Source organism: Piliocolobus tephrosceles, chromosome 1 (genome assembly GCF_002776525.5).
Source record: "Piliocolobus tephrosceles isolate RC106 chromosome 1, ASM277652v3, whole genome shotgun sequence".
Classification (NCBI taxonomy): domain Eukaryota; kingdom Metazoa; phylum Chordata; class Mammalia; order Primates; family Cercopithecidae; genus Piliocolobus; species Piliocolobus tephrosceles.
The window spans coordinates 245,220-257,499 of NC_045434.1; the positions used below are offsets into that span (position 1 = coordinate 245,220).

General features: G+C 48.5%; 1 protein-coding gene and 1 long non-coding RNA gene across 6 annotated transcripts in view; one reads left to right on the top strand and one right to left on the bottom strand.

The window, feature by feature from the left end:
• The window catches only part of LOC113223889, a 12,533-nt gene extending 4,228 nt beyond the window's left edge, over positions 1-8,305 (top strand). Inside the window, exons 2-3 of the long non-coding RNA XR_003308925.2 lie at positions 6,466-6,598; positions 7,812-8,305. This is a non-coding gene — a long non-coding RNA (uncharacterized LOC113223889). The remainder of the gene's footprint in view (positions 1-6,465; positions 6,599-7,811) is intronic.
• Positions 7,156-12,280, bottom strand: part of LOC113223886 (transmembrane protein 40-like) — an 11,446-nt gene continuing 6,321 nt past the window's right edge. Inside the window, exons 2-8 of one of the 5 annotated variants that reach the window (XM_031935378.1) lie at positions 10,743-10,778; positions 10,326-10,358; positions 9,894-9,941; positions 8,972-9,043; positions 8,785-8,859; positions 8,068-8,130; positions 7,156-7,314 (exon numbers count right to left, since the gene is read on the bottom strand). In XM_031935378.1, the coding sequence (XP_031791238.1) occupies positions 7,295-7,314; positions 8,068-8,130; positions 8,785-8,859; positions 8,972-9,043; positions 9,894-9,941; positions 10,326-10,358; positions 10,743-10,778 (347 nt within the window). In that variant the 3' untranslated portion in view covers positions 7,156-7,294. The remainder of the gene's footprint in view (positions 7,315-8,067; positions 8,131-8,784; positions 8,860-8,971; positions 9,044-9,893; positions 9,942-10,325; positions 10,359-10,742; positions 10,779-12,280) is intronic. The other 4 variants (XM_031935376.1, XM_031935377.1, XM_031935381.1 and 1 more) reach the window with 4 other exon arrangements.

Here is a 12,280-nt window from a genome sequence, read left to right on the forward strand (position 1 = left end):
TTTTTTTTTTTTTTTTTTTTTTTTTTGAGACGGAGTCTTGCTCTGTCACCCAGGCTGGAGTACAGTGGCCAGATCTCAGCTCACTGCAAGCTCCGCCTCCCGGGTTCTCGCCATTCTCCTGCCTCAGCCTCCCGAGTAGCTGGGACTACAGGCGCCAGCCTCCTCGCCCGGCTAGCTTTTTGTATTTTTTAGTAGAGACGGGGTTTCACCGTGTTAGCCAGGATGATCTCGAACTCCTGACCTCGTGATCCGCCCGTCTCGGCCTCCCAAAGTGCTGGGATTACAGGCTTGAGCCACCGCGCCCGGCCTGAGTCCCTATTTTCAATTCTTCTAATTTTTTTTTTTTTTTTTGGCAGTCTTGCTCTGTCGCCCAGGCTGGAGTGCAGTGGCGTGATCTCTGGCCTGGCCAACATGGTAAAACCCCGTCTCTCCTAAAAATACACAAAAATTAGTCGGGCGTGGTGGCTCGTGCCTATAATCCCAGCACTTTAGGAGGCTGAGGCAGGCAGATCACTCGAGGCCAGGAGTTTGAGACCAGCCTGGCCAACATGGTGAAATCCTGTCTCTATGAAAAATACAAAAAAATTAGCTGGGCATGATGGCAGGTCCCTGTAATCTCAGCTCCGCGGGAGGCTGAGGCCAGAGAATCACTTGAACCTGGGAGGTGGAGGTTGCAGTGAGCCGAGATTGTGCCATTGCACTGCAGCCTGGGAGACAAGAGTAAAACTCAGCTCAAAAAAAAGAAATAGGCAATTACTCTGCTGAGTGTTAGGAACTCCAACCACTGGGAAAGCCCAGGGGGCCGATGGTGAGCATACACCTCAAGTCACACTGTGGATTAGACCTTTGGAATGTCTTCAAGCTTACCCTTCCTTTCTTTTCCTGTGTCCCCCCTGCCTCTAATCTCACCCCATTAGTCTGAGTCCTCTGAGAAGGAAATGCCAGGATGAGATTAAATTGTGCAAGGATTTTATTAAAGAAAACACGTGTAGTGGGGAAACAGGGAGGGAAATGAGAGGATTGGGATGTAAGTCCAGCCCCAGGTGAGGAAGAGAGGGAAAGAGGGTTGGGTAGAAGGGTCCTAGTTGGCCATGCAGTCTAAGGAGGGTTTGGCGGGGTGTTGGGGAGTCCTTAAGCCAAAGTCTGCTCAGAGAAATCCCATGTCTCCTAGGAATGGGCCTGCCTTAGCACCCTGCTCATGGCAAAGTCATCAGGTGGGGGCATCTCAAGGCAACTGTGTCCTTGCTGCAAACAGAGCACTGCAGTGCTTGCTCAGTTAGGATCCCTAGAGCTGGAGGCCTGTGAGGCTCATTCTTGTCCTGCCACAGCCCCCACAGGGCTACCAGAGGAGTGCAGTGATCTTTCTGAAGTGCAGTCTCACTATGCCATTTTTCTGCTCAAATGCCTTCCAAGGCTCCACGTTGTCCTTATTGTCCTTAGGCTAATGTTCTCAGCTCTTTTGTTTGTTTGTTTGTTATTTGTTGTTGTTGTTGAGACGGAGTCTCTGCTCTGTCTCCCAGGCTGGAGTGCAGTGGCGCGATCTCAGCTCACTGCAAGCTCCACCTCCCAGGTTCACGCCATTCTCCTCCCTCAGCCTCCCAAGTGGCTGGGACTACAGGTGCCCGCCACCATGCCCAGCTAATTTTTTGCATTTTTTTAGTAGAGATGGGGTTTCACCATGTTAGCCAGGATGGTCTCGATCTCCTGACCTCGTGATCCACCTGCATGGCCTCCCAAAGTGCTGGGATTACAGGCGTGAGCCACTGGGCCTGGCCTGTTCTCAGCTCTTTATCTCAGGTGTCAAGGTCCTGCTGGGGGAGGGGAGCAATTTACCTGTGTGCTCTCTTGCCCACCTGTCCTGAGCCCTACTCCCACCTTGGATGCCTCAACTACACTGGTCTAATCCCTTGTTGCTCTAAGACGTACTATTCTTTTTTTTTTTTTTTTTTAAGACAGAGTTTCGCTCTTGTCGCCCAGGCTGGAGTGCAAAGGCACGATCTTGGCTCACTGTAACCTCCACCTCCCGTGTTCAAGCGATTATCCTCCCTCAGCCTCCCAAAGTAGCTTGGATTACAGGCACCTGCCACCATACCCAGATAAATTTTTTCCAATTTTAGTTGAGACAGGGTTTCACCATATTGGCCAGGCTGGTCTTGAACTCCTGACCTCAGTGATCTACCTGCCTCAGCCTGCCAAAGTGCTGGGATTACAGATGTGAGCCACCGCACCCAGCTGTGCTATCCTCTTTTATTCCTCCACACCTTTGCCCATGCTGTGGGCCTCTGCCTGGATAGCCCTTCCCTACATCTCCCAGCTCCAGTGTTAAGTGCTTCCCTCAGATTCCTAGGTTTAGTCAGCAGTGTCCCTTCGCTCCTCCATCTGTGGTACAGGCCCAGATCCTCTGGAGTAGACAGAAGATTCCAGGGGCTGTGTCGGGAGAACAGGATAAACAACCTCCACAGTCCTCTCAGACTTCTCTTGAAGGGACAGATATCTCTTCAAGTCCCTTTGGGGCATATGCACAGAAGTATATGTGCAGAAGTATTAGTTTGAAGGCTGATAATATACCATGCTTTGATTATTCATTCACCCATTGATGGACACTTGTGCTTCCCCTTTTTGGCTACTGTAAATAATGCTGCTGTGAAAATGGGTGTACCGATATCCCTTCAAGTCCCCTTTGGGTATATGTGCAGAAGTAGAACTGCTGGATCATATGGTAATTCTATTTTTAGTTCTTTGAGGAATCACTATACTGTTTTCCATAGCAGAAGTTGAAATTAAATTTAAAAAAATCTTCCCGGCACAAGCTGACTTGTATGGTTTTGAAATCCATATTCTCGCCCTCCCTCTACTGTGATCAAAGCAGAAATCTAGCACACAGCATCCAGGACAGCCAAAGACCAAAGCCCATCCCCTTCCACATCACCTCCTCCTCACCCCTCCACTTTTCAACACTGCCTTCCTGGGCTCAAGATTCAATGCTTTATTTTTAGCCCACACGTTGGACTGGGGCTCCAGGAATGCACTTGATGCCTGAGGTGTAACCAGACGCCTGCGTGCACCACTTTTAGCTCCTGTCTTTAGCTTGACACGATAAAAAGCCTTCAACAAAGCAAGCAGCTGTAAGCTTGTGGGCTGCAGGCCTGATACAGTTTTATTTAACCACTAATAATTTGAAATTAAAAAAAAAAAAAAGTGGTCCATGTAAGGTGGCCTGTAATCCCAGCACTTTGAGAGGCCAAGGGTGGGCGGATCACCTGAGGTCAAGAGTTCAAGATTAGCCTGGCCAACATGGTGAAATCCTGTCTCTACTAAAAAAAAAAAAAAAAAAAAAAAAAAAGCCAGGAATGGTGGCAGTTGCCTGCAGTCCCAGCTACTCGGGAGGCTGAGGCATGAGAATCCCTTGACTCTGGGAGGCAGAGGTTTGCAGATCGTGCCACTGCACTCCAGCCCAGGCAACAGAGTGAGACTCCATCAAAAAAAAAAAAAAAAAAGTATAATAGACATAACATAAAATTAATCACCATAACCATTTTTAAGTGTACAGTTCAGTGGCATTAAATACTTTCACAGTGTTGTGCAATTATCACAACCATCCATATCCAGAGCTTTTTTCATCTTCCCAAACTGACACTCTGTTTGGGAACCAATGTTTGGGAGCATTAAACACTAACTCTCATTCCCTGTCCCGCAGCCTCCGGCACCCACCATTCCACTTTCTGTCTCTATCAATCTGACTACCCTAGGTACCTCATATATGTGGAATCATAACTGTATTTGTCCTTTTAACGTAATGTTCTCAAGGTTTATCTGTGTGGTAGCATGTGTCAGAATTTTTTTTTTATTTTTAATTTTTTTTAGAGACAGAGTCTTACTCAGTCACCCACACTGGAGTGCAGTAGCATGATCATGGCTCATTGCAGCCTCCAATTCCTGGGCTCAAGTGATCCTCCCACCTTAGCCTCCTAAGTAGCTAGGACCACAGGCATGTGCCACCATGCTTGGCTAATGCTTTTATGTTTTGCATAAGTGGAGTATTACTGTGTTGCCCAGCCTGGTGTTAAACTCCTAGGCTCAAATGATCCTCCTACCTCAGCCTCCCAAAGTGCTGAGATTACTGGCATGAGCCAATATGCCTGGCCAGAATTTCCATTTTTTTCCCCTTTGATTTTTGTTTTATTGTGAAGTCTCAAATAATTTCCCTTTTTAAAAGCTGGTAATATACCATGCTTTGTTTATTCATTCACGCATTGATGGACACTTGTGCTTCCCCTTTTTGGCTACTGGAAATAATGCTGCTGTGAAAATGGGTGTACAGATATCCCTTCAAGTCCCTTTTTAGCATATGCACAGAAGTAGAACTGCTGGATCATATGGTAATTCAATTTTTAGTTCTTTGAGGAATCACTATACTGTTTTCCATGGCAGAAGTGGAAATAAAAAAAATAGTTGCCAAACTCTAGATTTGGGGCTTCTGCTAAGAAACTGGAGATCTGACCCCAGTGGTCTTGCACTTGTAGAACCAGCCTCCTCAGGCCCCTCAGAGATACCTCCCCAGCTGAGCAGTGCCTTTTCCCCAGAGGTCTGGGTCCCAGCTCTGGAGGACCCTCTCTCAATCTTCTCATACTTTATTTATTTATTTATTTATTTACTTACTTACTTACTTACTGAGACAGAGTCTTGCTCTGTTGCCCAGGTTGGAGTGTGTGGCATGATCTCGGCTCACTGCAGCCTCCACCTCCCAGGTTCAAGTGATTCTCCTGCAGCAGCCTTCCGAGTAGCTGGGATTACAGGCGCCCACCACCAAGCCTGGCTAATTTTTGTATTTTTAGTAGAGACGGGGTTTCACCCTGTTGGCCACGCTGGTCTCGAACTCCTGACTGCAGGTGATCGGCCCGCCTGGGCCTCCCAAAGTGCTGGGATTATAGACTGAGCCACCACACCTGGCCTCTCACTTCTAATAGCGCCAACCTCTTTCCTTTTTCCCTCTAGCCCTAGGCAGTTCCCTCAGTTACACTTTGTGATACCACGGTCCCTTTTTGTCTTTCCAGTAGTCCTGCACCTGGTTAACATGTCCCCTCTATTACATTCTCTCTGTTAAAGCACCTGGTGTGGTTTTCGTTCTCTTGGCTGACAGATCCCACTCAGCTGGTGTTCTCACCTGAAATTGTTAGACAGCAGCTGCCCACTTTGGTCAGGTATATGCTCTTCTGTTCCCCTATTCCTGCTCCCTACTTTTTTCATTTTTATTTTTTTGATACAGGGTCTCACTCTGTCTCCCACGCTGGAGTGCAGTGGTATGATCATGGCTCACTGCAGCCTTGACTTCCTAGGCTCCAGCGATTCTCCCACTCCAGCCTCCTGAGTAGCTAGGTCCATAGGTACACACCACCACACTCCTGAGCTCAAGCAATCCACCTACCTTGGCCTCCTAAAGTATTGGGCTTATAGGTGTGAGCCACTGCGCTCAGCCCCCGTTTTTCTACATCTTGCTGACTCTGCCTGCTTGACCCTAAGGGGATCTGATTTGTGGTCCTGTCTACTGTAATAACGCCCATTGACTGAGCATGACCTATGTGCCAGAGTCTGTGCATAAGACTTTACGTAAGTATCTCATGCAGTTCTCAACATAACACCATAAGGTGGGCACTGTTATGCTCCCCACTGTACAGATGAGAACACTGAGGGCTGGGAGAGGGGAGGACTTGACCAAAATCACAGCCAGGGCCAGCCTCGGTGGCTCACGCCTGTAATCCTAGCTCTTTGGGAGGCCAAGGTGGGTGGATCACCCGAGGTCAGGAGTTCGAGACCAGCCTGGCCAATATGGTGAAAACCCATCTCTACTAAAAATACAAAAATTAGCTGGGCATGGTGGTAGGTACCCATAATCCTAGCTACTCAGGAGGCTGAGGCAGGAGAATCACTTGACTGTGACAGGTGGAGGCTGAAGTGAGCTGAGATTGCACCACTTCACTCCAGCCTGGGAGAAAGAGCAAAACTCTGTCTCGAGAAAAAAAAAAAAAAAAAAAAAAAAACACCTAATTTTTTTTTTTTTTTTTAAGGAGAGATAGGGTTTCACCATATTGGCCAGGCTGGTCTTGAACGCCTGACCTTGTGATCCACCCGCCTCGGCCTCCCAAAATGCTGGGATTATAGGCATGAGCCACCGCACCTGGCCAGAAGTTACCTTTCTGAGTTTTGAGAACAGCATGTCTGTGACCATCAAGAACTCAGTTCAAGTTCAGGAGATCTATCATATAGCATGGTGATCATAGTTAATAACAATGTATTGTATACTTGCAAATTGCTGACAGTAGGTTTTTACTGTTCTCATCATAAAATATGGTATGTGAGGTGATACATATGTTAATTAGTTTGATTTAGCCATTCCACATATTTCAAAACATGTTGTACACTACAAACATATGCAATTTTTATTTGTCTTTTTTTTTTTAATTTTAGAGAAAGGGTCTTGCTCTGTCGCCCAGACTGGAGTGCAGTGGCTTGATCGTGGAGTGGAGTGACTGCTGGAGCCCTGAACTCCTGGGCTCAAGCAGTCCTCCTGCCTCAGCCTCTTGAGTAGCTGGAACTGCAGGTATGTACAGGTATATACCACCACATTTGGTCATTAACAAATGAAACAAAAATTGTAGAGATAGGGGTCTCACTATGTTGCCCAGGCTGGTCTTGAGCTCTTAGCTTCAAGCGACCCTTAGCCTGAGCCTCCCAAAGTGCTAGGATTACAGGTGTGAGCCCCCATGCCTGGCTGCCATTTTGTTTCTGATGATCATTTTCCTGCCTTTTTTGGGGGGGGTGGAAAAAAATGGTTTTAGTCCCCAGCATCGTACCTGCATCAGGTTCACCAAGGGACACCAGACTGGTGGCTCCCTGCCTCAGGGCAGTGGACTATCTATCTCTCCCGGGATGGCTCGGTAGCACCTAAGAGTGTACCCGGATAGCCTGGGATTTGAGAAAAACCATGACCCAGACAGATCACAGCTTGCAGAGCCCATGGTCTCTTGCTATCTTCTGAGAGCAGTGACCTCCCAGAATCTTCCTGTTGGTCCAGGTACTGTGAAGGCTCAGGTCCCACACCCACCCTCTGCCTTCCATCCTGGCAGCTGGGTTGCACAGCAGTACATTCAGACCACATGGAAGGAAAAACGTTCTTTTTATTGGTCTGGCTTGCTCTCCTGCGCATCTCTCAGAATGCCGGTCTGTCCTTGTGGGCTCAGGTGTCACAGTGGTGGTCACAGTGGGGCCTGCCTCTGCTGCCCGCCTGGCAGTGGCCTCAGTCAGTCTTCCTGAACCCTGGAAGGCAAAGGCCACAAGATGGCATGGGATTCTGAAGGCAGCCAGGCTTCATCCCCACCATCACCTCAGATGCCCAAGTACCCCTCACAGCTGGCATGATGTAGTCACCTCAGAAGCCATGGGTCTCAATGACCCACTGTCATAATAGCTAGTTTTCTTTTTCTTTATTACATGGATTAAAGGAGACAGATATTTCCCCAGCACAGCCACTTGGCCTCTCCATTCTGAGACATAAGGTGGTCACAGAGCTGTCAGTCAAGAAAGACGACATGCTTTCGCCCAGCCCAGCCACTGAAGCTGTGTGACTGTGGGCGAGTCACTCCACCTCTCTGAGCCTCAGTTTCCTATTGGTCAAGTGTAGCATTGCTAAAGCCTACCTCCCCAATTGCTATTAGGCAAGTACAGCCATGGAGGAGATAGTGTTTGGGGAAGTGTAAAGTTCTATAAGAGAATGAAGACTAACCAGACCATTTTTCTACTGTTTCACACTTCAGGCCTTTGCATCCATTCCTCACTTGATCTTCACAACACACTTGTGCAGTAGAAAAGTATCACACCTATTTTCCAGTTGAGGAAGCCAAGGCTACATGGCTCATCCAGGGTCACAGAGCTAGTAAACTGGCAGAGGTAGGACTCGAACCTGGGTCCTCTGCCTCCGGGCTGTGTTCTTTCCTGTATGCTAAGTCTCCTTCTAAATGAAGACCCTGCTAGGGAGAAAAAGAGTGAACACAGGAAGACTTTAAAAGTTACCTGTCAGCCTGAACTTCTGGAAGAGGGGGATGAAGCCTTGCAGGATGCTGTGGATGCGGTACACTGCTCAGAAGCAAAGAAAAAAGTGAGTTAAGTTTGTACCCCCACAAGGGATACCTGGTCACCATTGGACAAGGACCTAACTCATGCAAACAAAGCTCTGATGGCGGAATTTCAGGCAGCAGGTTAAGCTTAGATAATGGTACTAGAGTTATTATTACTGAAAACAACAACCGTGAACAGCAGGAATAGTGGCAGGAAACTCACTTGCCAAATTCAGTTCCCAACTCCATTAACTAACTTGTTTTCAGTATCTGGCTAGTTCTATTTTGTTTGCCACTTTTATCTTTTTATTTTATAGACAGAGTCTTGCTATGTTGCCCAGGCTGAACAAATTCCTGGGCTCAAGCGATCCTCTTGCCCCAATCTCCTGAGTAACTGGAATCATGGGCATGTGCCCTGGGCCCGGCCTGTTTGCCACTTTAAACTGTTGCTGTTGCATTGTATGGAGCTGCCCATTTTTCCCACAGGGTTTTGCCAGTGACCTTACATTGACCTTGAAAGTGGTCAGGAAGAAAACATGAGCATAAGGAAAATTTTTTTTTAAGTGTACATTGTGACTCTCTGGTCCACACTTGAATGAGTATGAAATTGAATATTTCTACCCACTACCCCTCCAAGAGACTGTGTGTGTGTACATGCTGGGGAGGGGCTTACCTAGTCCAAAGTAGATGCCAACGGTTTCCAGGGAGGCAAAGGTGAGCAGGCCGACCCCAAGAGACATGAACCAGTCTGGAAGGGCAGTGAGGGAGGGAATGGTCAGCTTCCAGGTCTTGACGCCCCTGCCCCCTGCACCCCCCCCCCGTGCCATTCCCCTTGTGCATTCCCCAGGGCACCCCCCTACCTGCATAATAGTGATAACACACCAGCAAGGCCCCGATGGCAAAACACAGGAGGACAAAATGGAAAAACTCATCTGTGAAGGCAGGGGTGGGGAATCAACATCTGCTGCTTTCTCTCTTTTTTTGGGGAGAGGAGACAAGGTCTTGCTGTGTCACCGAGGGTGGAGTGCAGTTGTGAGATCACAGCTCATTGCAACCTTGAAGTCCTAGGCTTAAGCAATTCTCCTGCTTCAGCCTCACACGTAGCGAGGCCTACAGGTGCATGCCATCACACCCAGAACATTTTTAAATTTTTAGTAGAGACAAGGTCTCGCTATGTTGCCCAGGTTGGTCTTGAACTCCTGGCCTCAAGCAATCCTCTCATCTCGGCCTCCTAAAGTATTGGGATTACAGTTGTGAGCCAGCATGTCTGACCTTTTTTTTTTTTTTAATTACAAAAAGTCTCTGTGCTCAGCGCCATGGACTTTCCTCTTGCCCTACCCTTCCTCCTAGAAGTCCCCATGGATTCCAGGCCTGGAGCAGGGAGGTTACTCCCATTTTCACTGCTCCTTTCCCAGAGTCTGGTCTAATCTAACCTTACAACTCTCTCAGCTCAGCTGACCTCCAGCTCCCCATCCTGGCCACAAGGCCTGGAAGGCATTTACCATCCTAGTGACTGTGCATAGCAGAAAGAGCAGAGGACCAGGGCTCAAGCTCAGGCCACACCACTCACAAGCTGTAAGGCCGCTCCCCAGCCTGGAACCTCAGTTTTCATATCTGCAAAATGGGAACCATTGTCCCACCCTGTTGAGTTGATTCTGAGCTGAGTAATATGTAAACTGCAGGGTATACGACAGAGGTGGGTAATGATTGCTACTGTGCTATTTCACCCCTAGAAATCCAGCCAGACAGGAAAAAGCAGGTCTGCTACACCAAGTTCCTTACCATCTTTCTTTATATTCAGTCTTCTTAACTGAGAGGCCTCCACTTCTCCTTAGGAACAAGAGAGAGATGAGTGTTTAACTTTGATGCAGGACGGCAGGTGGGATTTTCCCTTCCCTACCTCATTGAGAATTAATATCCTGAGTACTTCTTCCTGGGTCAGAGGGCACTCACTGCAGGATCAGTCGAGCAAAACTGTGAAGATGGGGGTGCTGTCCTCGGAACCCCCACTGACTTCCTCCTCCTTCCTCAGGCCTGAGTCTGCCTTCCGTTCCATTTCCCCTGCACTGGAGATCCCCCTTCTGAATCATAGTGACATTGGCTGGCAACAGTCCCTGCTGGGACTAACCCACACTCTCAGGCTGTCTGAAGTCCCAACCCATCGTCTGGAATCAGCACCCACTCTGGCTCTCCTATCTGAGCTTGTGTATTTACCACTTGCTGGGTCAGAGCCTCTCCTTCGGAGTCCTGGAAACGAGAAACTCAACATTAGTGCCCAACCCTGCTTGGGGTGCCGTAACAGGTGCCTCCACCCTGGGGAAGGCTATAGGTGACCTAAAAAAACGTCCCCATGGAATTCTGCAGCCCCCAAAGATCCTCCTTTCTATTGATGGCTGTTTGGTTGTAATCTCCTTGGGTCTTGCTGGGACAGCTTTCCAAGCTCCCCAGGCTCCCTGCTTCATGCCACAGCTGGCCCAGCCCGCTTGATGAGCCTAGGCTCAGTGGACCTGGGGCTCCTGTTTCTCACAGTCAGATACCTCAACAGGAGCTGGCTCTCTTAGGGGAGGGGTGATGCCTAGACCTGGCTCAACACCAGCACCAACAACCTCTCTCCCCTAACTGAACACTCACCTGATTCCCCAGAGGGTACCACCTCTCCTGGAGCATCTGCACAGAAAGGAAATCAGTGATCATATACCCATGATCCTCTGGGGAGGGAGAAGTCATGCTTCAGGGAAGGTGGATCCTGCTGGGAGACTTTCCACTTTACCTGGAGTGTGCCAGGTAGGGAATGGAGCCGGCTGGAGGGTTCCTGTTCCAACTAAAGGGGCTGTCAATTTCCCCAGAGAAGCCAGGTTTTCAGGGAAACTTCCTAATTACAAAAAAGTTTGGGCCGGGCACGGCGGCTCACGCCTGTAATCCCAACACTTTGGGAGGCTGAGGTGGGCGGATCACGAGGTCTAGAGATTGAGACCATTCTGGCTAACATGGTGAAACCCTGTCTCTACTAAAAATACAAAAATTAGCTGGGCATGGTAGCGAGCGCCTATAGTCCCAGCTACTTGGGAGGCTGAGGCAGGATAATCGCTCAAACCCCGGAGGCAGAGGTTGCAGTGAGCTGAGATCACACCACTGCACTCCGGCCTGGCGACAGAGTGAGACTCTGTCTCAAAAAAAAAAAAAAAAAAAAAAAAAGGTTTGGCAACTCTTGAATCAAAATTCCATTGCTTGGGAGACATGACATTATTTTATGTACTACCATGTAAGAAAAGCCCTTGACAGTTATAAATGTAAGTTGCTAGTGATTTTTTTTTTTTTTTTGAGATGAAGTCTCGCTCTGTCCCCCAGGCTGGAGTGCAGTGGCGCGATCTCTGCTCACTGCAGGCTCCGCCTCCCGGGTTCACACCATTCTCCTGCCTCAGCCTCCTGAGTTGCTGGGACTGCAGGCGCCCACCACGACGCCCGGCTAATTTTTTTGTATTTTTAGTACAGATGGGGTTTCACCGTGTTAGCCAGGATGGTCTCCATCTCCTGACTTCATGATCCACCCGCCTCGGCCTCCCAAAGTGCTGGGATTACAGGTGTGAGCCACTGCGCCCAGCCGCCAATGATTTTTTAAAATAGAGATAGGGTCTTGCTATGTTGTCCAGCCTGGTCTTGAACTCCTGGGCTCAAGCAATCCTCCCACCTTGGCCTCCCAAAGTGCTGGGATTATAGTCATGAACTACCATGCCTAACTTTGCCAGTGATTTTTAAGATGCATCCTGATTTCAGAAATATTCAAACGTGAAAAAAATGTGGTGTAGAATTGATGAAATATATTTACATTCATAATTTTATTTTTAAAATTTATTTATTTAAGGCCGGGCGCGGTGGCTCAAGCCTGTAATCCCAGCACTTTGGGAGGCCGAGACGGGCGGATCACGAGGTCAGGAGATTGAGACCATCCTGGCTAACATGGTGAAACCCCGTCTCTACTAAAAAATACAAAAAACTAGCCGGGCGAGGTGGTGGGCGCCTGTAGTCCCAGCTACTCAGGAGGCTGAGGCAGGAGAATGGCGTGGACCTGGGAAGCAGAGCTTGCAGTGAGCTGCGATCCGGCCACTGCACTCCAGCCCAGGCGACAGAGCGAGACTCAGCCTCAAAAAAAAAAAAAAAAAAAAAAAAAA